This window comes from Epinephelus moara, chromosome 22, assembly GCF_006386435.1.
Source record: "Epinephelus moara isolate mb chromosome 22, YSFRI_EMoa_1.0, whole genome shotgun sequence".
Lineage (NCBI taxonomy): Eukaryota > Metazoa > Chordata > Actinopteri > Perciformes > Serranidae > Epinephelus > Epinephelus moara.
In genome coordinates this window covers 10,984,446-11,011,497 of record NC_065527.1, presented here as the reverse complement: position 1 = coordinate 11,011,497, position 27,052 = coordinate 10,984,446, and the positions used below count along the sequence as shown (strand labels likewise).

Genomic DNA, 27,052 nt, shown 5'->3' with positions numbered 1-27,052 from the left:
GTATTAAACCAAATAAAAGACAGTTATCCACATGCAAGAATGGAAATTATGCAAATCGCACACACATACACGCACTCATATGCACACCCACAGTTAAACAGTTTGCACCAAATACTGCCACATCCATTATCACCTTCAGCATGCAGCCTGAGCCATTAGTATAGCAGTGCTAAATGGCTCACCCTCTCCTAGCTTTCCCCACCTCCATCATTGCACACTTGTTCGCTCACTGGCCCTTTCACCGCATTAGTAATAGGTTCCCGTTTTAATACACGACATAGCTGAAGAGGAGGAGATGAGAGGAAACACACACAAAGAGATGCACACTCGCATTTTTGTCCACAGCCACTCAAACAGCCTTCAAACTTAAATTTTAACAGCGCCTGTTGCCATCTATCAGTGCTGAGCTTGGGGTTGATGTGTGTAGTGTGGACTAGGAGTGTGTGTTTTGTATCCTCGGGCCAAGTGACTTGTGTTGGACTGATGTGAGCAGGGCTGAAACTTTTAATCAGTGATGGGGTTCAGTTGTAATTAATCAGTAACATGGACTGATGTGTGATTGCGCTTATATTTTGTGTCGGTGTGTGATGTGTAAATCAAGACAGCTGAATGTGAGCAGTTGGCTGTCAGCAATTGCAAATCGCAAAAGTCTTATCAGTGGCGCCCCCAAGGTAAATGGTAACGGTATGGCGCCTTTCTTGTCTTCTGACCACTCAAAGCGCTTTTTACACTACAAGTCACATTCACCCATTCATACACACATTCATACACTGGTGGCCGAGGCTACCGTACAAGGTGCCACCTGCTAATCAGTTTTTAACACAGTCACACACCGGTGGAACAGCCGAGAGCAATTTGGGTTTCAGTATCTTGCTCAAGGATACTTCAACATGCAGATTGGATGAGCAGGGGACTGAACCACTGATTTTCTGATTAGTGGACTACGCGCTCTACCTCTGTGAGGGGCAGGCAGGGGGCCATGACCACCCTGATGCAATTGCCCTAGCAAAAATAATTGGGTTTTAAGACGTTTCTGGCGCACTCAATTTTTAAGCTAGCATGAAGGTATCTTGTGAAACCAGACAACCTAGGACAGGGGTATTCAAGTAAAATTCAAAGAGGTCCAGTTAGGGAAAATTTCCTAATGCAAAGGTCTGGAACATCATAATGTCTAACTTGTGATATGATTTAGTGTGATATATACTGAAGAAGCCTAGTAGTTGTATCAGCGTCTGCAAGTCATCAACATCTGACTGTCAAATAAAGAAAGTATGATTCAAAAACATTTCAACAATATTAATTGTCACTTAACATTGAACTACACAGATATGCGTTTAAAAATAAAATGGAGAAAATAAATAAAATAGTTTTAGAAAAATTGTGCATCTTAAAATGAAGTGCTTAGTTTTAGAAAAAATAGAATAAACTGCAGCAACAGCTTGAATTTTCCTTTTTCTTTGTCAACTTTTTTTTTTTTAAATTCTTTCTACAACGTCCATATAGGATGGTGTCCGGGTACAGACTCCAACCGCGGTCCGCCTGTTAGTGACCACTGACCTAGGACATTAACTGGTACCATCCATGTTGGCATGTTGGGGAGAGAGCTAAATAATGCTCCAAAAATAGGCTAAACAGTGGTGAAGGAATAACTGGCAGTGCCATTTTCAAAGGGGTCCCTTGAACCCTTGAAGACTTGTGAATGAAAGTGGGTTTTACGGTTATCCATGAGTCTTTCCTTAGCTTTTTTTTTGTCCCTTACAATGAATGTATCCCTTTAAATTAAAGCTGTATATGTCTTTTTAAAGAAAATGACAGCTAGCCTATTTGAAGAAGAATGAATCACCTAACATGCAAAGACACATTAAACAGGATTGTTGTGGAATTCAAAATGTTGACTGTAGCAGTATTAGTGATGTGACGTTCGCAAACGAGCCGAGTCTTTGAACCGGCTCTTTGAAGTGAACAAGTGAACCAGCTCTTTAGAGTGAACGAGCCAGTTCCTAATTTCTTTGATTTTTGCTTTAATGTACTCTGTATCCATTAATTTCAGATTATTTGATCAGGAACAAGTTGAGAGAGACTAGTTTGTGAGGGAGAAAGACAGTACAGCCGCTCACTCGTTCACTTCAAAGAGCCGGTTCAAAGACTCGGCTCGATCACGAACGTCACATCACTACTTGTTGTTTATAAAGGGTGTTGCTATGGCTACACCAAACTTTATATATGCGGAGTCTATTCTGAGTCCACGTTACAATATCCAGATCACGTGATGCGATAAATCAGCAATGCGATTAGTCTTGAACCCACTAACACCCACACACACACACACACACACACAGCTAAACAACAACAAAAAACCCCAAACAAACGAACCGCATCTTTGAACCAGCTCTTCAAAGTGAATGAGAGCCAAAGAACCGGCTCTCACAAGTGAACGAGAAATCCCATCAATAAGCAGTATTAGTCTATGCACATTAGATAATGAGTAATATTGACTATAAAATAAAAGACCAAAATATATTAGTATCCTTGACTCTCATATTGACAGTTTTCAGCTGGCCTATTTACTTACAGCATAATCAAATTCCTGAAGTTCACTAATGGCTTGTGGTTTTGATGTGTCACCCCATGATTTTCAGTGCCCCCATCTGGCCACCCCTATGAAAACTTTCCTGGGATGCCACTGAGTCTTGTATGATGTAACTTCTGAGCTGCACCACAGCAGGAAAGTTACACGTTCTGAATCAACTCCCTTTTGCAGAAGGATATAAATTATGGTCCCACAAAAGGAACGTGCGGGACTGAATTAGAATGTCATACATGTATGCATGCTATTTATACAAATGATGTGTATTTTCCCCTTTGTTTGCTTCAGCCACAAACCTGAATCACAATGCAGCCTGATTAAAATGTAATTAGGAGAGTATAATTGGAGGACATCTGTTATCCGTATAACCCACATTATTCAACAATACAAACAATGCAACACTCGCAGCAGATATGATTTTTGTTTTGTTAATTTACATCCACACTCATAACTGTGTAAATGTCCGGAGTGAATCAATGCATCGAAATGAGCTACCTGAGGGCATTAAAAAGCAGGGCATTAAAAAAAACAAGAATCTTAAGTAAACACACTGCGGCTTTCGAAACATGTAAAAGTGAATGCTGCTTTGTTAAATCCCTCCAGGGGGAACATGTATCCCTTATTGAATGCTTGTGAAAGATACAGATTCTGTGCTACTTTATATGCACTCTCTGATGGGTACAACAATTCCCAAAAGCTTTAAAAAAAGGTCCAAATTTTCATTCTGAAACGTGCCTCATGTCAGAAAAATCAGCAGGGATTTACAGGTAATAAGGCACCACGCATGAAGACAAAAACAAAAACATTTTCTTTTAAGTACAGAGGGGGGGAAAGAGAATAAATGACAAAAAATTACACATGGACATGGATAATCCCTGGTTAGCCAGACGAGCCAACACCGCATTTGTTTTCACAGCCATAATCAAGCCCGTTGTTTAAGATTTCAGGGGCTACGTGCCACATCAGGGGTGTTTATGAATTCTGAAAATGCCGCTGGAAAAACACTCACTGACACACAAACAAACAAAACCAATATTAGCTTTTTGTTCCAGGCAGCAAAGCAAAAACAGTATCACAATATGGTTTTTCGGGAGGGGAGAGGAGAGGAGATAGTGTCAGGAGGTAAAGATCCAGACTGTCTGGATGGCGTCAGTAGCAGCGGGATGATAATAGCATCTCCAGTCACAGTATATCCATCATGACACTGCTGAATCCCCGGGGGGCTGTCTCATCAAAAAACAGGCGGGGGCCTCTTTCAGCCGTCACTTTTCAACACTTCATATGCGCTTGACCTCTTCCAAAAGATGCTAATGTGTGTGCACTTGAACCCTGGCCACTTGAACATACTTTAGTCAGGTGTGTAATGCTGCACTGAGAGTTCCACTCTTTGTTTGCTGTGGAGATCTCTTAGTGTTACAATGGATTCTTAGAGAGAAAATGTGGAAAGACATGACTACTGTGGTGTAAAATTGGATCAACAATAAGTAAATATGACCTATATAGTGTATAGAGGGCTGAAAATAACCAAGCAGTCCTTATCTTTAAAGAAGCATTTCAGTGCTGGAGAGATGGTCTTTGCATAAAACTAGGCTTTCTATGCTGTGGCAGATGCAAATACTTTTGAAACAGGTGCTACATGACGTGCTACATTTTGTTTTTTCTTCCTTTACCTCTGGAGGCACTGCGCGTAGTTTTTTGACTAACGGAAGTGCAGGGTCCTCGGGGATCGCTCAACCCCTTCACTTCCGGTGGTGCCTCCAGGGAATCGCCTTGTTGTTTACAAATACTTCCAGGTAGAAAACCAGCAGAGTTTAGCTATATATATATATGAATATATCACATTTTTCACGTCACTATATCACCGTTTAGACTAATCTGATGTTTGTAAAGTCTATAAACACAATGATTGAACAAACATTACTATTTGTGTGTGCACATTTTGTAATTAATAACATGGTTATCGTAGATTAGCTGGGCTAACCTTTAGCTGTTAGCCCCGTTAGCGGTGTCTGTAGTAACACAGTAACTCAATAAACGGTCCATGAAAAAAATATTTTTTCCAGCGGATATCTTAGTTACAACATGATTGAGCGAGCAAAGCAGTTTTGTGTTGCTATGTGTGGTATTTATTCAGTTTTGGGAAATCACGATGTCTAGAAAGCATCAGCGGCTGCAGCTGACAGGGACAGCTAACAGCCTAACAGCAGCAGCAAAGCTAACATCAGGATGTCATCTGTTAAAATCCTCCCGTTGTCGGATACGACATGAAACTACTCCAGTTAGCTCAATCATGTTGTAACTCAGACATCCGCTGGAAAAAATATTTTTTTCACGTTGACGAGACGGCGTTTTGGGTGGAGCGGTCGCCATGGACGCGGAGCTTGCTGTTTCTGTAGTTACACATTTCCTGGGGACACCTGCATGTCTCGGCCCCGCCCCCTCCATTGTGATTGGCTAAAGCGCAGCATCATTCAAACTCAAAGCCCTATTGAAAATTCATTCATTCATTTTCTGTAATTGCTTATCCTGTTGGATTCTCTTAGGGCCTATCCCAGCTGACATTGGACAAGAGGCAGGGCACACCCTGGACAAGTTGCCAGACTGTCACATCGAAACAGACAACCACTCGCACCTACGATCAATTTAGAGGCACCATGTCTTTGGACTGTGGGAGGAAGCTGGAGTACCCGCACAAAACCTACACTGACACAGGGAGAACGTGCATGCATGCATATTTATTCTATCGTACCTTCTATCATATATGAGGATTGTCTTTTCTTTTAGCCCGAGCATTGTGTCGCTTTGTTTAGTATGTTTTGTTACGTGCTGTCTGTCAATATATGTTCAATGGAGAACGACTCACTCCGAGCAAACCGAATTTACCTAAGGGTACAATAAACAATCTGAAGTCTGAAGTCTGAAGCTCTGCACAGAAGGGCTCCCCCACCCTGGGTTTGAACCCTCTTGCTGTGAGGTGGTAATGCTAACCACTGCACCACCGTCCCGCCTCATTAAAAATGTGCTGTATCATTTCTCCCACTGGCCCCGCCTGCGAGTTCATGCTTGGCTCGTAGACTTAACATTGTGATGACATCACAGATTTTTAAATCGCTTTTCTAAGCTTGAGGAAAGTTTTACAAATATAAAACCACCATGGATCAAAAATTCATAACAGAAGGAGTCATAATTGACCTTGTTAGCAGTTCGTGTGTCCTGTCAACAGTTTTACAGTGGTGGCCTTTAGGGAAAATGCTTTAATGGCTGCAGGGGATTTTTTCCCTGCAATACCGCGAGTGGCCCTAGGGAAAAATTGGAAGCAAGGCTGAGCAGCTTTTCTGAGGGCCTGGATCAAATTACAGTTCAACAGTAAGCTAAAATATGTTTTAAAAAAAAATGTATTAGTTTTTTCCTCCATATTTATGATAAAGGAAACAGCATGGTGCCCACTTCCTGTTCACAAATTCTGATATTACAGTCAAACAGTGCACTAAAATATGTCTCTGAAGACATTTTAGGCAAGAATTAGGCAATGCAGTGACAGAATCTTGATTTATATTTGATTAGCACAGCCTAGTTTTACTGTTTAAGTTTGGTTTGAGTTTGAGAAAGAAACAGAGAGAGGGGTGTGTCTCTTTCTCGACCCACTTCTAAACTCTTCGTGTCAATGGGACAATCTATAATTCAAGCAACTGCGATTTGAATTTGCTGGATGACATCATCCAGCAGATTTTCGCTGAAAGATTAGCAGGGAGATCTTAGTGCTGGTAAGATGGCAGGAAGTTTAGCTCAGTTCATTTTCATATACTACCCACATTATTAACATACAAAGCTGGCACTGTCGGCATAGTGTCTCTTTAACTGCTAACAAGAGAGAAGAGCAAAAGGGATCAAAGCCAGAGCTATCTCCATCTGATTTTTCATTAACGCTTTTAAATGGGCCTAGCAAGTGAGCCTCCACCCCCCCAATTACCGTCAGGTCAATACTAATATCCAGGTAAAACCTCCACATCCACCTTCCCTACCTGATTTTCATATCTACAGCCTGATCAATAATCCCCTCATCATCTCCTTCATTAGGAGGCCTCTATCAGACAAATGCCAATCAATGGCTCATACGCCGGCCCGATAGCAGAGCTTGATAGGGGTCAGAGTGGACTGTGAACCTCTTGTACATATGCAGTGAGTCAGGATGTGTGGGCTGGGATGAATTACAAAACAATACCAGGCAGGGTGGTTAAGGTAACTGAATTGCTATGAATCAGTCTCAGGGTCTAATCGACATGCTGGAAGAAAGGAATGATTCTTTGAGGCTCAACAGATCTTTCATGTTAGATATCAACATGTTAAGCATGTAACAGCCTTCCTCAGTAGTAGCGGCTCACATGAAAGCACTACAAAGGCATAACAAAGGAGCACATCTTGCATCTGAATTAAAGTGTTTCACATCATTAGAGTGCATGTGTTATCAGGGGACAGAGCACGCTGTCCACGCTGATATATGACAGGTGATCAACTCAGCAGGAAAGCAGGCTCCGTGTTTTATGGGGACAATTAAGTGAAAAAATCATGACACAGAATGAGTCTACCGAGTCTGCCAGAGCTCAACCAAATGCTATTTCAAAGTGTGAGCACCTGTGCCAAGTGACCGACTCTTAAATCGATAATGACGCACACAATCTGGGACAAAAGACCAAGATAGTGCTTTTAAGGGAGCTTGCTTTTTTGGCTGCAGCCAGAGAAGATTTCACCCATTCCATGCTGAAAAATAGATGGACAAAAACGGACACATCAAAGTTCACTGGAGAATGCACTTTTGTGGGCATTACGGGCCGATTTACAACATTGTCAGGTTTGATTTTCACATTACGCAGTAATAACAGGGGTGTTTGCAGGACACTTTTGCTGCATCGTGTAGTCTTAATCATATTCTCCTTGGATCTTTGCACAGCTACACACAAAATAGCTTCTCACCATAAGGTACAAGCAAGGGCGTAGACTTCACTTCAACATCAAGGGGGACTCATATTAAACGGGGCTTTGGAAGTCCTCCACTGGAAAAATGTGAGCGTCAAACACCTAATTTCCTACATTTGTGCCTTTAATATTTCATCCCTCATCAGTTTGTGGCGTAAATGTCTTTAACTTTGTCAAAGTGAAAGTCCTCCGCTTGTCCATGTTTTTATTTGGGTCGAGGGAGGGTCCACATATTCTAAAAATTGAGTGGAACGTGTCCCCTATGGATACAAGTGCGGTTGAGGTAAACCAAGGTATTCTAGGTCTACTCTCTCTGTTCTTTGAAAACCCAGAGCCTTTGATTAAGTAGATCCTTCACTCTGGGCTCAGTTGAATTATTTAAGCCTCGCCCAGGTGCATTATGAAATTAGCTGCTGGGAGCCGGTGACCTGCTGTGAAGCCCTTCAGTGTAAATCTGCAGGGAAGAGCCCATCGCACAGTTGACCCCACTGACACACCATAAAGACCCCATAAAGAGACTGCTGGCCACGCTGTTTTAGCCCGGTGGACCCCCGGCAAAGTAGAAGGTCATGTTTTCTCAAGTTGTTCAGGTGTTATGAATATGAGGTAGGGGCGAATATGCTAGTTCAGCAATTAGGAAAATTGCTAACATATTCTAGGGGTATGTGTGATATTTTATGCCTCAGCATAGGAACTATTTGGATTGGCTTGTTCAGAAATGTTAACTATGCTAGATATCCGTGGTCGTTCAACAGATATGTTGTCCACTGCTTAGCCCACTGTGCCACTGGCAGCATGCACTTGGCACTAACCGTCTCCGGTGTGCACGACGCCAAATGGGTGTACAGGGAGAGGTGTGACCTTGCTGGGGCAGCACTCCAGGTTCTCCCCGCGTATGTGTGTGTGCGTGTGCTGGAGCTATTGTTTGCTTTGCCAGGGCAGTTGTTTAGTAGCGGGCATACAGAGCTGCGGCAGTGCGCTGTGACACTTTGATGAATCGATGGTCACTGTGCTGTACTCCGGCAGGACAGCAGCCCCTCAGAGCGGAGGAAGGAGACAGGGAGAGCGAGAGAACGAGGGCGACGGGGGCAGACAGACACAGCGTAGACTGACTGGCTGACTGAATGTATGGACGTATGAGAAAATAGATTTGGAAGACGTGATGTGAGGAATAATGGAGGCAAAGGTGAGACGGGGGACAAAGAAGGGGAGACGAAAAAAATAGCAGCGGAAAGGCAAAGAGAGGGAGGGATAAAAGTGCACGAGAAAGAACATGTCAGAGGGTCACGTTGAGGAAGAGCAACAGCCAATGGGAGTAAACGAGGAAGACCACATTGGGGAGGGATTTTTCACCTATTTTCTGCATCTTGTTGCCCTTCTGCGCTGAGGTCACAGACAGACAGTGTGACATTCACAGCAAGATAGCGCTTAATCTGCACTGTTAGCGAATCCTAGAGGTCTATTTGGAGGGTTGCTTCAGCACTGTGTGTGTGTGTGTGTGTGTGTGTGTGTGTGTTCATGTGAATGAACTGCGTATGGAGGTATCAGTTGTCCGCACATGTATGAGTGTAATCCCTATACCCTGGGTGAGTACAGTGTCACATATCTGCATGTAACTCCACTGCTGAGATGCAATTACACTGGCTACAGTGACTCTCGATGAGAGGAAATTTCATCTTGCAGAGCATAATCCCAACATCACATTCGCATAATGCCATAAAGACGCAAACAATACTCACAATACAGAAAAGAGAAAATCTGCTCTCTGGACTCCCATCTTTATTTTTTTCTGTTTCTTTATCCCTTCCCGCCTCTGTCTGCTCTCCTCATCTACAATTCAAGTTTGCCTTTGGACAAAAGACAAAGATGCAGAGACCATCTTGTTCTTGCAGTCAATAATAGAAGTGCCTTACGTCTTATGTTGCGCATAATGAACACAACTGAAGAGCTGAGGAGAATAAAACTTATTGTTTGATGTTTGAGAAAGGCCCTCCAGAAATCTGACATTTCTCGGTGAAGCACAGTGTGTCTGCAACTTTGTCAATAAATGTGAGGCTGCAGCCTGGGAACGTTAAAATCAAGATGGAATGAAAAATGCCTTTTTAACCCTTTCAGATCACATGCACCTATTAAAATATGTTTTTCATATTCTATCATCAAATCCAATCAAGTTTTCTTCCGATGAAACGAAAACTGGCGTGTTCATGGTACTCAAGTACTCAACCAATAATATCACGACATCCACCCATCAGTCGATCTGCAACTTTTAGCCACACAGAGCTATGAAGCTAGCTAGCAACAGCCTTGTGGGTCTTTGTTTCCCCAAAATACTGTGGTTACAGGCTGTGGGCTAGACTTTCTCCACTTAAGCAAAGTGGTATCTGTGACAGCTCCAGATTATGTGAAAAGCTTTTACAGTGGACGTTACATGGAGAACACAATGCGCTTTGTCTCTCTCCCTGACAGATAGGCTACTACTATCCCATCAGGGCCTTACTGTTGTGACACGGCCACTCTTCAGCGATCAAACCTTCCTTTTTCATCTCCCTAACAATGTGGTTAAGGTCTAATTCGTTCATGCATTCATCTTTCCCTCGCTGTCCTCCTGATCTAACGCTAGAAGTGTGTGTGTCTGTGCCTGTCTACCTTTAGCAGTCCAATCAAATGCAAAGGATTTAATTTGAATCCCTCTTGTGACTGACACTCAAATATTCTGTTTCACTGCGATATACGTCACAGTACAGAAGCTAAAGGTGCTCTACTGTAACTTCTGTTTCACTAGGACTTCAAAGAAAATATTGAAATGATAAAGCAAGGCAGAGGCACCCAGTAGCTCAGTGGATAGAGCTAGCACCCTATATACAAAGGCAATATCTTTGCCTCTGCAGCCATGGGTTCAATTCCAGCCTGCACCCCTATATTGTGTGTCATCCTCTCTTTGTCTCCTCCTTTCAGTCACTATACTGTCTTGTCAATTAAAGGCAAAAAAACCCCTAAAATAACCTTAAAGAATAATCCACTGCAGCAGGAAATTACTGTAAAATGTACGGTATACACACACATATATATAAGGAAGCCTCCGTCAGAAGAGATGAGCACTCACCATTTAAATTGCACCATGAACTACCTATTTAAGTCTCCCTCATCACATAGCTAAAATACAGGGTTCAGCTCTTTTGTTATTCTCAGGGGAAACCATAAAGCCTCCATACATGTGGTCTATCAGGAGCTATATTCATACAAAATGAGCATCCCATCGGAGCAAACAGTGAATAATTTCCAACCAAATAAGTGCCTCTCATGGGGTTTATCAAGTAACAAAGCTATCAACTATCACATATAACCTACCCCATGAGTAAACTTCAAACAACCAAATGTTGTGTGTGTGTGTATATGTGTGTGTGTGTGCCAGTAACTGCCTCCCTGGTGGGAAGATAAACCCTTCCGCCCCATAGATCCTCTCAGCACCACTATTTGTCTCTTGACGTGTCAGCGCATATGCGCGCCTTGACCGCATCATATCCGAATTAACCTCTAGATGGCCGCCATTAAAATGGAAATGGATGAGCTCAGCGATCCCGCTCGCCTCCATACATTAGGCTAATGTCCGGGCCAGGACGACACCGTCTGCCGTTATAGACAAACCAAATGCAGTGGAAGGCACTTGCGATAGGCTTGCTCCCACTTTGCCCTCCCCCTCACAGGTTGTTTCCACTGGGCTGGGTGGTAAATGCGGTTTCCTTAAAAGGGCAGAAAAATGGAGCTTACATTTCCATAATGGTGCACAATCGAAGCTCACAATGGCCTCCTGCTGCATAAATGTGTGAAGTAAAAACAATGATCTGTGTGTACAGAGAGGGCACTCGAGCAGTGCATATGTGGATGCATCTGTGGTGGTGAAGCAGGACTCAATACTACAGTGTCAAAATACAGTTCCTGCATTCAAAATCTTTCTTAAGTAAAAGTATAAAGCATCAATATGTACTTTCAATACCAAAAGTAAAAGTACTCATAATGCAGAATGGTTCATTTCAAAATAATATTCATTATATTACTGGATTATAATTAGTAATGCAAAGTAGAAAGTAACTAAAACTGTCAGTACCTCAAATTTATATTAAGTACAGCTTGACTTAATTTGGTTTCATTCCACTTCTGTGCATTTGCCACATATCAGGCTCTGGCATTTTTTCCAAAGATTTACTGACTCCTTTTGCAACACGTAGTTAACACATGCACTCGCAAACAAAAACACATTGTCACAGCAACATCGCTGCAGGGTGAATTTTGTGGATTAAGAAAATAAACAACACCCACGTGCAAACCTGTAGCCAAAGATTAAAGCATCAGAGAAAGCTGCTGCATGATAAAAAGGCATACATGCATGCAGAAATGCACACTTGCATGAGTGCATGCACACACTCCTGACTGTCATCAGGGCTGGCTGGCAAAAGAGGCACAATGGAGCATGTGTTCTCTCAGACAGGGAGGAAGAGAAGGGCGGGAGGGTGGGCGGGGGGGGGCAGGCAGTTCCTTCCAGATGGGTCATATTTAACCAGCAGTATCATCACGCCAGCCAAAACGACCTGCAACCCGGCCACCCACCCGAAAAAAAGCCACCCACGCACTTTCACACAACCCATCCCTGAAACTACACAAGCATTCACCCAGATGACACACTGATTTCAAAGAGGTGCTATTGTTTGTCTCTTCTTCATCATGTTGTTTTTTCTCAATGCCTCCTTTTCTTATCAATACATTTAAACAGCTGTATGGCACTTTGGTGTTGCTGTGAACAACACAGCTTCTCAGCAACCCACGCAGCAAGGCTTCAAGCTGATCAATAAGAAATAGCCCATTCAGAGTCAAAGGCATGTTACGGTTGATGTTCTTCCCTTTCAGACAGACCCCTGTCTTTGTGGGGGAGTTTATTCAGCGCTGGGCCTCCCACACACAACACAGCAAGGCTCGATGCCCGCAGAAATGCATGTGTGTTTGTCAGTGTGTTAATATGTTTGTGTGTGTGCACATTTGTATTTGTGACAGAGCCACGGCCCTTGATCTATGAGTACTCAGCCATGCCCCTGTCTCTCTCTCCACATTGGTTTCCTCTCACCTGGAAACACTCTCCCTATGAGCCACATGCTATGTTAGTCAGGTTCGACCAGGCATACTCAACTTGCTTTGACCGGGGGCCAATTTCAGAAAATGAAAATGGTTGACTCAGTGGGCCACCCAGCAACCTATCCTGAGCCAGAGCTGAGTATCCCTGGGTTAGACTGTGGCAGGGAGACAAGCTACTAAGAGGTTTGTTTGGACTTTTGGGATGACTTTAAGCCATTTGTTTCTTTGTAGTTGTATCTTTATTTCTGCAGCGTGTGATAAGTCACACTGAGTAGGTGGATATGTCACACAGCTGATTAATTGCCATTGCTTTTTGTGTTCTTAAAATAACCTTCCCGTGTGACTGGGGTTTAAACTAGCTGTCCCTCGGCTTTTATTTAGTCATTTTCATTCCTAGCTCTTTGGTCAAAAGTCACCATTTTTATAGTCTTATTCAATAAAGAGTGTAGATCTCATGGAATGGCCTGCTGAGTGAGTGTGGCCTTCCTCCACCTGCACACACAATCATGATCAGAGACGGCTGGTATAAATGGGCTAGCAGGGTTAAGCCCTGCCACCACTGAGCTAGCTAACGTTACCACGCAGCACAGGTGGACGCCATTAATGTTTACCATCTCATGCTGTCACAAGCACAAACTTCTCGTCGATGAGTAGATGCACATTTCCTTCTGCACGGTAATACAGTTGGTGGGTGTAGTTTGGAAGACAGAAAATAGCTCCTCCATGAAACTGCTCACAACAGGGTCTGTGGATTATCTTGAGCAACTAATCATGATTTCTGTAAAAAAAGACTGTTGAATTTTTCAAATGTGTTTTTGGCACTTTGAGCACCACAAGCTGAGTGCCATCTAGTTTCATTATATTGGAGAGCAGGCAGACATCTCTACGGCTGATATCTCCAACACTCTGCAACTCACCCCAAAACAGCACTACAGGTAAGACAAAAAATATACATACATTTGTGTAAACCTTGAGCTAAGTAGTGTCAACATTTTGCTTTTTAAGTATTTTGATGTTATTTTAATCTTGTGCCGATAAATGTGCTCATCTTAGACGACAAAATCACATCTGTTTTTATTTACAGTACTAGCTTGGTCCTCTAACTCCTCAGCTTGGTTAAGTATTGATCAGTACGAAAAATAAAGAGGAGAGAAGTGCAGTTCAGAAAGCCTCACTCACTGCTCCTGTCACAGAAGCTGTATGTTGTTCCCATGACAACAAGAAAACAGAAGAGCATGTATTAAGACCGATCCTCTATTATTCATATTGCTCGCCTTAACACTACATCTCACACATGCAAACACCCTCACACAGGCGTGCACCCACATTACATCGAAATGTGCACAAACATACGCTCATGCATGCCTCGAATCATTTCAGTTCTCTCCTCAGTTCTCCCCGGTACTTACGGGAAGATGCGCAATTGTGTGTGACATTAATGTGTGAAACAGTGAAGGTCAATTATCACCTCATTTTCATTCTGCTCACATCTGACAGCTGGGCTCTTTGAGTTACGTTAGACTGAACCTACGCTGAGCAGCCAACCTTTAGTAACATCTTGCTGCGTACTTGCACTCTAAGTGCACCGGAAATCAGCTAAAACTACACTTTCTGGACTCAAACCCATTAAACAGCATCAACAGGAGGTGCGGTAATGCAATTATGGATGTGTTAAACGTATGAGATCATCCTGGGCAAGCATGTCGATGTGTGTTAGCGAGTGGGTATTCATGAACATTTCATCCTCTCTGAGTCGTGTATATTAAACCCAAGAGGAAGCGCTGATGCAGAGGTCAGGTCATGACCATCCCAGCAGGACAATTCCATCTATCACTGAGAGAGGAATGAGCAGCAGCTGATCAATCAGCCTCACTTCAACTTACTGAATCACACTTTAACCTTTCAACTCGGAGCCTAACTGCCCCCCAGGAAGGCTCAAGTGTCAACTGCAGACCACAATCATAATTAATGGGCTGCACGCTTCACTCAAATGGATGAGAATTTTTCTTTAATGAAATATTGTCTCTGCATATGGCACTTCCACACTGCTGACAGCATGAGAAAGGGAGTTTTGCATTGGCAGTATACGTGTAAATTAAAGCCAATGTTGTCTTTCTTTTTCAAGATATAGAGATTATGAGGAGAAACATATTTTGGCAGCGTGTCAGATTGGCAAACACATCTACAACTTACACATTAAATCATTTCTCCTGATGTATTCGAGCTCAAGGTTGCATCTAATCTGCACAAAAATACGAACTGAGATGTTCAATTAATGTTTGTCTCTTTGTTCCTGAATATCATTAACAGTAACTGGCTTTTATAAATAGACATATATGAGATACAGGATTGCCCATATTGAAGATGAAAGATAACAGATTTCTGATATTTCAGAATGTCCTGTTGGGTTTGCCATCTTCTTAAATGACTATGGCTGGGTATTGGTACTTGACACACTCTACGGTATTGACCAAAATATCATGTCTCCACTCAAACGATACCTGCATTCGATCTTTTTTTAGTACTCAGATCTATGAAACAAATTGACTATTTGTATGGTTTTGCTTGCAGCCAATCACCACAAGCATTCCTAAAATTAACGCTGCCCGAACCACCTCAACTGACCCCTTTTGACGCGAAGGAGCAGCGGCTCTACTCCGAGCTCCTTCCGGATGTCCAGGCTCCTCACCCTATCTTTAAGGCTGAGCCCAGCCACCCCAAGGCAAAGTGGTCCCGATGGAAGGGACCAAACTAAGAGCGATTCAGAGACCTTTAAGGAAGCGGACCACTCGGGAGAAGAGTACCTCGCGCGGTATGGGGAAACCGAGGCCTCCTCCTGGAGCCAGACCCAGGGGGAGAGCTCGCCAGCGAGCGTCTGGTGGCCGGGCCTTAGGCTATGGGGCCCGGTTGGGCTCAGCCCGAAGTAATAACATGGAGCCGTCGCCCTGTGGGCCCACCACCAGCAGAGATAGAAATCAGGGTCGGGTGCATTGTGTGCCGGGCAGCAGGCAGGGGCGGGGCCCCTGGCGTGCCGATACCTGGTGTCACGGACTGGTATGAGACAATACCATTAAATATCTTCATTGTCGTTTTCTTGGCTGCCTAGCATTATCTGTCTGTTGCTAGGCCACTAGCACTGTTTAAATGTTTAGGAAGGAGGTGTGCTTGGATGGAAACGGTAACAAAGACGTAACATGGGAATTCAACAATAAAGCCGTACCTTGAAGATAACAATATGTATCAATCTTTTCACTTTGCATCAATGACATTGGATCACTGATCACTGAATTGAGATATTCATCCAGACTGATGTCTTGTTACACACCCTTAATATCTGTTTTACATTATGACGTAATACTAACTTGCATGGACGAGTAGCTGCTACCATGGTGGTGGCTGATGGGGATCCCACCACCATAGCAGCTAACATCCATACAGTCTGTGACATGGTGAAGTTGAATATAATTAAATATTTTCAAAATCTGAACACTTTCAAAAGGTAATTGATTTGATTCACATGGTGGGTATTAAATGAAGTATCAAATGTGGTACTCTACTGGTATCACTTTATGAGAGCTGGTGCTGGTATATTAATTTTTAAACAATACCCTGCCTTACATAACACTGTATTTTTTGACAGCTTTACAGGTCATTTGGTCTGGTCAATTTCTGCAGTGAAGACATCAGCAGACACTTTCCACTCGCCTCCACTCATTAGGAATTTATTTTCCCCCGTGGCAGCGAAATGTGTAACATGAGCCAGCAGACAACAGCTGTAACGTTAGGTTAAACTGGTTTCGACACCAGACACTTTGAGGGTGATTAACTCGAGCAGACACACTTTAGTCTGACGTTAGATAGAAGCGTCCAAGCCTAGCAATGTTACGGCTGTTTCACCTGTTTCCAGTCTATATGCTAAGCTAAGTTAACCACCTGCTAGCTGTAGCCGTATTTACCGCACAGCTATGAGAGAGCTATCAATCCTGTCAGCTGACTCTTGGCAAGACAGCAAATAAGCATGTATTTGTCCAACATGGCAAACTACTGGTTTAAAGATACAAAAACACAACATGTAAATGTATTAAAAAGCACTTTTTTAAGATTGTATTTTTCAAAACACTGTTGTTATTGTGGCTGTTAAAGTACAAGTGCATATGCGTCAGATTCTGAAGTCAAAATGGACCTCACAAGAGTAGGACACAGGACAAGCACACACTCTCACTGCCTCTCTCCACATGATGACTCTGCCTCTTTCCCAGAAAAAGGCCTCTGACAGATTGCCTATACGTTGAATAGAGAGAGGAGCTGTACAGGAAAGGAAAAAAGACAAGGACAAGGACAAGATACCTCCTGCCCGGGATCTAATCTTCAATCTCTGGGATCACTGATATCTGATAAGAACAGTGTAAATCAGGAAGCTAAAGAAACCCCTGCCTGAGCTTTGTGTCTATACAAGACAGACAGGGCATCTACATCTGTCTCTCACTTTGTGGGGATTTACAGTAGCAGGGGCAAATACCCGACGTCTGATAATAACGGGAAGACAAGAATCTGAATCAGGATTGAGACTTCTGTGTTATAGCTTCTCTCCTATACATGGCTCAGAGACATGTAAGCCCTCAATGTTTTCATACGTATTTATTTGATCTTTTTTCACCTGTAGTTATCCCGGGAAGATTGACTGAGCACGTGTGTTCTTTTCCTGGCGTGCTTTGGCTCGCAGCACAGCAGTTACAGTAGTAGCACATATCCACATCTGGGAGCTGCCCGGTACAACTGAGCTGTCTCCTACTGGGAAATGTGGGTGGGAAAGCAAAAACCACTTTCCTCCCAAGAGTCAGTGCTAGCATGCCCATGAGCAAAGCACTTTGCTATAACTCCTACATCCACCATGCAGCGTGTCTAATGGAGCTAAGATGCTAAAATGCTAACAGAGTAACAGAGAGGAGCTCACAGGAGTGTGTTGTGAATGTGAAGCCCAGGCACTGTGTGACGAGCACAAGATTTATATTCTCTGGATACGTAAAGCAGACAAACTATACATTTATTAATACAACGCTGCAATCAGGGACATGCTGAAAGAGATATTTCTCGTTTGTTTTCCAGCAGAATCTCTCTGCTCGTGTCAAATCTGAACGACTGACTTTGCAACCAGAGCCTCCGGACATTAAATGTCTTGGTTTGAATATGTATGCATCATATTGAGGTCGGAGGGTGCTGATGCTGCTGTGATTGGAACTCTCACAAGACAGTGCGGGATCCAAGATGGCGCCCCCAGCTGCTAGACTACCCGCCAGACAAACTTATCTCCCTGGACACAAAACTTCTTTCATTTCCATTTTTTCTACATCTGCGTTTTCTGCTTTTCACTGGATTGTTACAGAAAGCAAACTGGACCACCTTGGACAGTACATCGACGAGTGTTTCAACAGACTCTGAACAACGCAACACCAACCGGCAAATCCACCTTCACTTCCAACAACAAAAGATTTCACTTGTCCAGCTCAGGTACGCCATCCACACCCCTGAAACCACCATGCTGTATAGAGGTAGGCCATTGGACATAAACTCTTCGGACTCGACAACAGAATTGCACTTGTAGAAGTACTTCACCGTGAATTTCAAGCACTCTGCCAAAGCCTGATATACACTCAACACACAAATCACTTCAACACACCATCAACACACTCACCACCCAGCTCACCTCTGTCACAGCTGAACCCAAAGCTATAAAATAAACCATCCTGGACTTACAAGCACGCAGCATGAGGGACAATTTAGTTTTCACCAGCAATCCACAACAACCCGCAGACGACCTGGAAAAAACAGTCAAAGACTTCATGATCCAACAACTCAAACTACCCTCCGAAACCGTCATCACCCTCCACCGCATTCACCATATGGGTCAGAAAAACACCACCAACATGGACTATGGACTCAGTGATTGATACCCCAGAGAAATAATGCAACGCCGCAAACAGTTTCACCCCATGTGGAAAAGAAAAAGACGCAACAAGGAAAAAAGGCTGGACAGTTATACCCTGACAAGGACATAACCCTCTGGTTCTTCTAAACACTCCTCCACCCCTCTCGCAAATGCTCTCTTACTCTTTCCCTTTGACACATTATAACTTTCACACACACACGCTCTTACATGCACACACACAACACATACATATCTATCTATATACACAGATCTGCTGGACCCCTGTCTCTACGTCACTTTCCACATCCCCACCAGTTTGAACACGAGTTACATTGCTTTTTTTGGGTTACTCTGGTTTTGTCTTTTTGTTTTTCTGCTACATCCTCAATATTTCACTTTGTCTTAATTTTTATTGTATGTATAATTTCTTCTCTGCTTCTGTGTCCCGCACTTGTCTTCACTTGTCACTGCATTACACAATAATATATATATATTTTTTTTAATGTATGCATCATATTTAAATATTTAATGAAAGCTAACTATTTTACTGTGGTAATACCATCAAAGTTAATAGTAGTTTAATAGATGAAATAGCAGAGGAAGCAATTGAATTGTATTGAAAATGAACTGGATGTTCCTCATCATCTCATTAAGGGCCACTTCAGTGACGAAATTCCACGAATGCTCATCTGGCTATAAGTCCAGAACGTCTAATGGTCCAGTTTGTGTGGCTAGTGTGAGTGTGACCAAATGCATGAATGCATTTAGTTTTTTTTTTGTTTTTTTTCATGGGAGTCTGCGAGTCTGCATGAATTAGTGCGTATGTGTGTGTCTGTGTGTGTGTGTGTGTGTGTGAGTCACTGTGGGGCTGTGATCAGTGTGACGAAGCACAGTGACAGAGCTCTGGCCATCTGGAGACAGATGACAGTGTGAATCACCAGAGAGGAGGATGGAGGAAGAAAGGGGAGGTGGCGGGATTGATGGGAGGAAGGGAGGGAGGGAGTAGGGGATAGAAGGAGAAGGAAGGTACCGGGGGGGGAGATAGAAAGGGGAGCGGGATGACACATCAGCAGGTGGGTGAAATCAGGGTGCGTACAAGGACGGAGCATTTGCATCCTTTTGAAAGCTGCTCACGTGCACACATGTACACACATGTACACACACACACACACATCCGGTCTCTCAGTGGCCCCTTTTGAGCTAACTAATGACCTGCTTGCCAACACTTTAGTCTAATCGTCCTGGAGTGAATGGGGGTGGCAACTCACAGACTCATCCAAACACACACAGACATGCACGTGCCCATGAGCTTACTTACACGCTGTTAGTTGTTGAAATAGGAGTCTGCTTGATGCCTGATAAGAAAATGAGCCTTCCAAATAGATAATTTACTAAAGAGAGGAAAATCACCCAGCACTCAAAAGCCACAGAAACATAGGGCCCGGATTATGTCTCAGCTGGTGTAAGCTTATCACCCCTCTACTCCAACACTCCTCTCCCCTCTCTGCCGCTCATTTCCCCTCACAGTAAATTCCATCCTGCTGTTTTGCTGTTTTTCCCCTCCCTGCACCACCACTTTACGATCGCCATCTTTATCTTGACCGGCACTCTCCCTCCCACTCTACGGCTCTTTCTCCTTCGCTCAAGTAGCAAAAGTAACAACACGGCGATATGCTTCTAATTTGCATTCCAGACACTTCTTTGTTTTGAGTAAATAGATAATGTCATCTGTTTCTCAGCTCCCATTCCATCCTTTATTGCTCAACGGTGAATGTAGCGAGCAGATGGGAGATGGGACGCAACCGAGCGTGCAGGTAGTGGAGGATTTGAGGTTGAGGGTAGCAGACAGACAGGTGGGAGAGAAGTGAGAGACAAAAGGGAAGTGAGATGCCTGTGTATTCGTCATGAAAGCACATATGGGAAACATGAAACACATGGAAGTCTATTTTTGTTATGTTGGGCTTTGGGGGGGAGGAGAGTGTCTGGTTTGAGGGCCTCAGAATAATATCTCTGCTCTTTGCAGATGATGTTGTGCTGTTGGCTTCATCACATCGTGACCTCCAACATGCACTGGGGTGGTTTGCAGCTTAGTTAAAAGCGGTCAGGATGAGAGTCAGTGCCCAGACCCAGAACACGCTGGAGGAATTATACAGTATATCTCATCTGGCCTGAGAACGCCTTAGGGTCCCCTAGGAGGAGCTGGAAGCATTGCGGGGGAGAGGAACGTCTGGAGTACATTGCTCAGCCTGCTGCCCTTGTGACCCGGCCCCGGATAAGCAGTTGAAAATGGATGGATGGACTTACAGTGAGAGATATGATCAAGGTTGTTCACAAGAACGCTGAACCAACTGTATCTTAGCGGCCACATACCTTCAAACAGCCAACACAGTGCTGCCAAGGTGGTGCTTCACAACCTGGGGTTTGGGATTTTCTAATCATTTCATCCATAAAAAATCACAACCTCCAAAAGCACAAAATGACAGTCCAAAGATATTTAATCTAACACCCCATAAAACAAAGACAACAGCAAATCTTCACTTCTGAGAAGCTCTAACTAGCTCATGTTTGTCATCTTTCAAAATGGCTCAGTCACAATAGTTGCATAATCATTTTCTGTCAGTCAACTAATCATTTTAGCTCCCCATACCATGTCAGTGAGATAATGTATGAATAACACTGCTCCTTGTCTTGAATTCACTCCCACGGTGCCGAAAATGTAAAACAGTTACTAATTTCAGTATAAAACCTTGTGATATGATCTTATCAAATCACGGTCTGAAGTCTGTGTCTAATTGGGGGTTCAAAGCCGTGAAAACATTGGAGAAATCCCAATTCATAGAGCCAGCTCGCTCTCCACTGAGGAGCAGCTGTTGCTGAGGCTGTTGGCTGGGGGAGCTGTCCGTGGTGCTGAGGAGAACTTCAACTGGCCGGCACATTCAGCTGCGCCTGTCGCTGTCCAGTATGCTGAAAGTGTCAGTCTGCAGTGGATCACATGGCCCCAATTATTTTATTTCAATATGGCAAAACAAGGAGCATCCCTGTGCTGAATGTATAAGAGAAAGTCTATTGAAACTAATAAATCCTCTCATATCTCTCATTCTATTCTGACCACAAGTGAAGATATTAGATAAGTCATGTGTTTCTAAATAGGTGTTCCCAATTAAACTGAATCAATCACAAGTCCTCGGTCTCTGTGTGCCTGCAGGTCTTTAAAATGAAAAAGTTCAAGTTTGAGTTTGTCATTTTTTGATTTTTGCAACTTCAAAAACCACTTCATAGCAAGGTTTTTCTCCCTGTGTTACTGCCTGGAAGCACACACGCGCCCGTGCGTGCGCGCCTTAGCCCCTAGACTTCCTCGCACGCACAAACTCACACACACACACGCGTTGGCCCTGTCTCTTTCTTCAGGAGCCTCATGACTGTGCGAATACAAGCAAATGTCATGAAGCGAGAAAGATAAAAAGGAAAGGGGCATCAAGCCCTCCAGTCCTCATAACATTACTGCAAGTTGCATCATGAGCACAACGCGGTGCCTTTGTATAAAAGGGAGCATGGCTGAGGAGAGGAGCGGACGGCAGAGGAGAAGGAGCGTGATCTTGCGTGTAAATGGACATGCTGAGCGACTGTCTCATGCGCCGCTGACGAATGATCTAATACCGGCCGAGCTGGCGTGGAGTGGAGAGCCGAAACACGCACCAGATAGGCAAGACACGTCATCCCCAATCTGCCTCCTCTCCCTCTCTCTCCCTCTCTCTCCCTGGCCTTCGCATTCTCTCCTCTGCACGATTAAATGAATAGAGGTTGATTACCGTTTATTGAGCGGCGGGTCCACTGGGACAGCTGGTTTTGATCCCATGGAGACAGCGCGCTGCTCTCTTCAATATCTCCGCTAAAAACCTTTCACACATCTCTGCTTTTGACTGTGTGGCCCCTTGGGAATAATAATTGGGTGGCAATGTAGGCTGGAAATTGTTTAAAGTGAAACTGGTTGACAAATGAAGACAGTGTTAAAGCACTTTTATACATCTGATGCTTATCAAACACAGCCTGGAAATGAGCAGCCGTTTCATTTTGGACAGCGTGCAGCATTACGCACGTGTCTGCTGGCTACTGTTGATTATTAATCGGCGACTCTTGATTTGGTTTGATAAAGTGTGTGGGTAGAGAAACGCTACGAACCCCAGGTCCTCTCTTCCCTCTCCGCTCCGCCTCTCAGCATAGCGTGAGGCTCTGGTGCCGCTCAATGGGAGGATGGGGCAATTGCTGGTGGCTGCAGCAGCACCGAGGGACGCGCCAGACCACCTCAACGCCGGCGTGTGGTATCCTAACATATTTATTGGCACAGTTTAAAGTAAACGCTGTTACAGGAGGGGGCAAGATAGATAGCCTGAGCCTTCCCTGCTCTTTGTAAATATGTGCAATAACTTAGAGTCGCTTTACTGGCTCCAAAAGTAGACTCAAACGGCGAGAGAGTGGGCAATAAAAAGCTCCCCGGACGCAAATAAAACAAGAAGCCTCCTACGAATATAGCCGCAATGAGATTTACTCCACATGAAAGTCGAGGGAGATTTGTCAGTATCATTGGCACTGAGCCGCGCGCGATACATCTCACCAAAAACCATCTGGGTGGTTGATGACACAAGTTTGCTCAAAAGTGGGTGACAAGTGGGAGACATGAGAGGGATGACGTTTTCCTGTAAAATAGTAATGATCAAGCTGAAAGCGCACTTAAGCAGCAGGAGACGACACGGCCTACTGTGCTTTGGTGGTGCTGAAAATGTGCCCAGTTTCCACTCACTCGTGGATTATGTGCTGTCCAACCAAAAGGTATGAGTGGGCGAACACAGAGCCATGACTCACTGTCAAATTCATATTGTGGCCGTGGCAGTATTCTTGGCTTTTGCTAAAAATAGTGCCCATTCTGTGGTGTGGAGCCAAGACAGTGATAAAACGGTTGGCTTTCGTTGCCAAAGGACCTGCTCGGGATGGCAAAAAATCATTGCGGCTCTTCCCCCGAAAAGCCTGGGCTCTAAATAACGCCACGGGCTGTTCGCAATGAATGTCCACAGCTATGGAAAAGACAAAAAACAAAAGATCATGGATCAGTAACTGAGTCACTTCTTTTCAGAAACACATTATGTTGCGAGGACGTGAAAGTAAATGAATAGTAATGATAATCTGTTGAATGCCCAGCTCCGGTTGCAAGATTTCCATTTGCAATTAATCAAGGACAGAAAACCCAGAGTCAGTTAATTAGGCTTACCCCCCCTCCACACACACGCGCGCGCGCACGCCTCCTAGCCTGCACACACACACAGACACACACATATAGAAAGACAAAGAGGGGGAGAACTGTACACCAAATGTTCATGGTTACTTGGGCAAGTGGAGAATCTTGTGGGGTCTGAGCTGAGGAACTGAGAAGGAACAGTCAGAGAGGAGACCCTCACACACACACACACACACACACACACACACACCCTTTTGGACTCTGAACGGCATAATAATCAGCCGCCTGCTTGACCACCTCAACTGATTTCCTCACGCCAGCAGCGCATGCTGCACACAGTCTCCTCTGCACCTGTAAAGCCTCCTCTGTAGGAAGCAGCAGTAACACGAGATGTTTATTTAATACTCATCCCCTCAGCTCATTTAATCCTCCCTCATTTCCTCAGAAAACACCCATAACACAGTCCTTTAATGAAACGCATCAACAGAGTCAAGGATAGACAGAGGCTCAGTTGCAATTCCAGAGGATCCGCTGTCACCAAAATAGCCACCCAGCCAGCCACCTCTCCTCTATTAATAACTTTGGGGTGCTGAAACAGCGACATCACAGCAAGGTTGATTCCTAAATGCGCCTTTAGGATGAGTGCGTGTGTGTGTGTGTGTGTTGCTGATTTGCATTCAGTCAGGGGATCGTGGAGGGTGGGCGGTGGAGTGGGGGTTAGGCTGCTGCATTTTGCATGTCTTCAGCGGTACAGATGGGGACTTACCCTTTACTGAGGCGGCCAGTAGCCCCATATATAAGAACAGCACCCGGCTCCAATGGTGCGCCTGCACTCCCGCCTTCATTAGAGCAAAAATCCGTATTCCGTCCCCTTTACTGCATGCGCATTCCGGTCTCCTCACAAGTCCCGTTGCTCCGTCCCGGTTTGAAGCGGCGGTCATGGCAGGGCTTTTTCTCTCGGGTCTGGCAGGCACGATACTTCTCAGATGGTCAAAAAAGGGAGATTCACTCGGTGTCGGCGCTGAGAAAAATCCCAATGCATGGAGGAGGCTCGGATCTCGCAGCTGGACTGAACCATGTCATGCGGGGACCGAGGGGTTCAGAGTCTCTGTCTGAGAAGATCGATTTCACACCTAAAGGGGGAGAAAGGAGGGGAGGCAAACCAAGGGGGAGACGTGATTCAAGTGGTCACTGATCTACCCCGCACGCGTAAAAAATCACGAAAATCCCCTCGACCGCTCCACATATGTAATTGATATTACCAGACACACGGCAGAAAAAGACACAGGAGATCCCTCCTTCAGTTTGTCCCGCAGCACTTATTTGTCCTCTTTATTTTATCTCCATGTAACATGTGCGGTGCCGATAATCCACGTTAAAACTCGTCATTGGACCGAGATTCAGATGAACGGACGACGGATGATGGAGAGCCACAGAGGTTATCCGGATCCAAGAAACCAAAAAAAAAATCGCCTCGTTTTGGAAGTTCTTCACCAACGTTGAAGTGTAGTCAGAGATCTGACTGTATAGAGAGAAATATGCGGTATGTATGTATCCCCAGTATCGCAGCGCTTGGCCACAGCGTCGTCTCGGGTCTGTGCGACGCCAAGAATCAGACTGCAGACCTGCTCCGTCTTCTCTGCGCGTCTCTCTCTATCTCTCCCCTCCTCTCTCTCTCTCTCACGTCCTCTCCTCTCTCTCCCTCTCAGTACCAGTTCCCTCTCCAGTTCAAAAGCATTTGGAGACACATCTAACTCCAGTCACCACACTTTTTGCGCCATAAACTATTATTTTTCATTAGATAAATATGCCTCTATGATGATAAAAGCCTGGATGTGGAGGTGCATTTGTCTCCTAATAAAAACATTAAAATAGTGGGCTTTGATTTTGGCAAAATTAAAGATATTTACAGCATTAATTGATGCAGAAAAGGCGCAAACTGGTGCACAGAATTCCCCTATGTGTTGATGCGTAAATCCCCCCATCCAAAGTGCAAACAAAACCTATGCCCTTGAAAAAACAGCTAAATATTTTTTTTAATGATAATTGATAATAGGCCTAATGATAATAATAATAATAATAATAGTTCATGACGCATTAAATCTACCTTGTTCCCAATTTGTTATGGTTAAGATTTAGGGGTCCATTGTCTCCATCCATTAAGGCCAATCATCGGATTGCCCGGCAGTTTAACATAGATGTCCACTTCCTGCTCACTAAACGTGAAATTGATGCTTAACAGGCTGGAACCCCTCGACAGTAAATTTGAATGTCATTTCCACTTTTGCATATGACCGGTGTAATTAGTTTTCCGCAATGCGCCTTGCGTGGAAACAGTCGGGATAATGAAATGCGCGGTGGCCTTCGACCCCACATACAAGATGGAGATCATAAATAGTCTCCCCGCAACATTAAATTAAACTTTGCCCAACACTGGGCCGCTCCTGTCTCACCTGATCGGGTTGTTCTGGGACACGGAGTCAACTTTGGTATATCTTAATGTGAGATATAAGTGATTCACACAGGTGAATTATGGGGATGTCCAGTAAGTTTAAGTGTGTGTGGGTATAGGCTATATGTCAAGTCCAGCATGTTGGTGTGTAATAAATATACACGTGATGTTAATTCATCCACTAGAGTCATCATTAAAGATCATAAACACTAGGCCTATAACAGGAGGTAACTGGGGCGATCTACCGTTATAGACCGTTAAAGAGTTCCAACCGGTTGCTATGGCAGATCAAACGCTGCATCGGAATACACCATTAAACAGTTGCTGTAACAAGTCTGACAAACTCCTGTACATGCTAACGAGTGGACAAAATGATCCCCACAAATCCAAGGAAGCGGTTCCCGAGGACATTCACACCTTTTCCACGCTCCATCTGGACTCATCCGGATACACCGCAAGACGACTTTGACCGTGTGTGCCGAATCATCTGGATCCGAGCAAAGGAGAGAGAGGAGGCGCTCCACAGAGGTCAAAGTTTAGCAGAGGGAGGGCCGAGTAAAGACTTCTGGGCTCCAGACAACAGCACAAGTCATCGGTAAGGCTAAACTGGACACACACACACAGCCTGGGAATCAAAGACACCTCTACACACCTTATTCCTGAGGGTACTACTGTAGAAATGATTATTGGCACAACTTCCGGTCAGATAGCGGAAGTAGCAGTAAGCTACTTAGTCCCATCGACTGTCTGTGGCTAACC

General features: G+C 44.2%; 1 protein-coding gene across 1 annotated transcript in view; it reads right to left on the bottom strand.

Annotated features, from left to right (window-relative positions):
• csmd2 (CUB and Sushi multiple domains 2) overlaps nt 1-25,021 on the bottom strand; it is a 284,867-nt gene extending 259,846 nt beyond the window's left edge. The window contains exon 1 of the mRNA XM_050034139.1: nt 24,608-25,021. Within this exon, the coding sequence (XP_049890096.1) occupies nt 24,608-24,782 (175 nt within the window). The 5' untranslated portion in view covers nt 24,783-25,021. The remainder of the gene's footprint in view (nt 1-24,607) is intronic.
• Between the last annotated feature and the right edge of the window lie 2,031 nt (nt 25,022-27,052).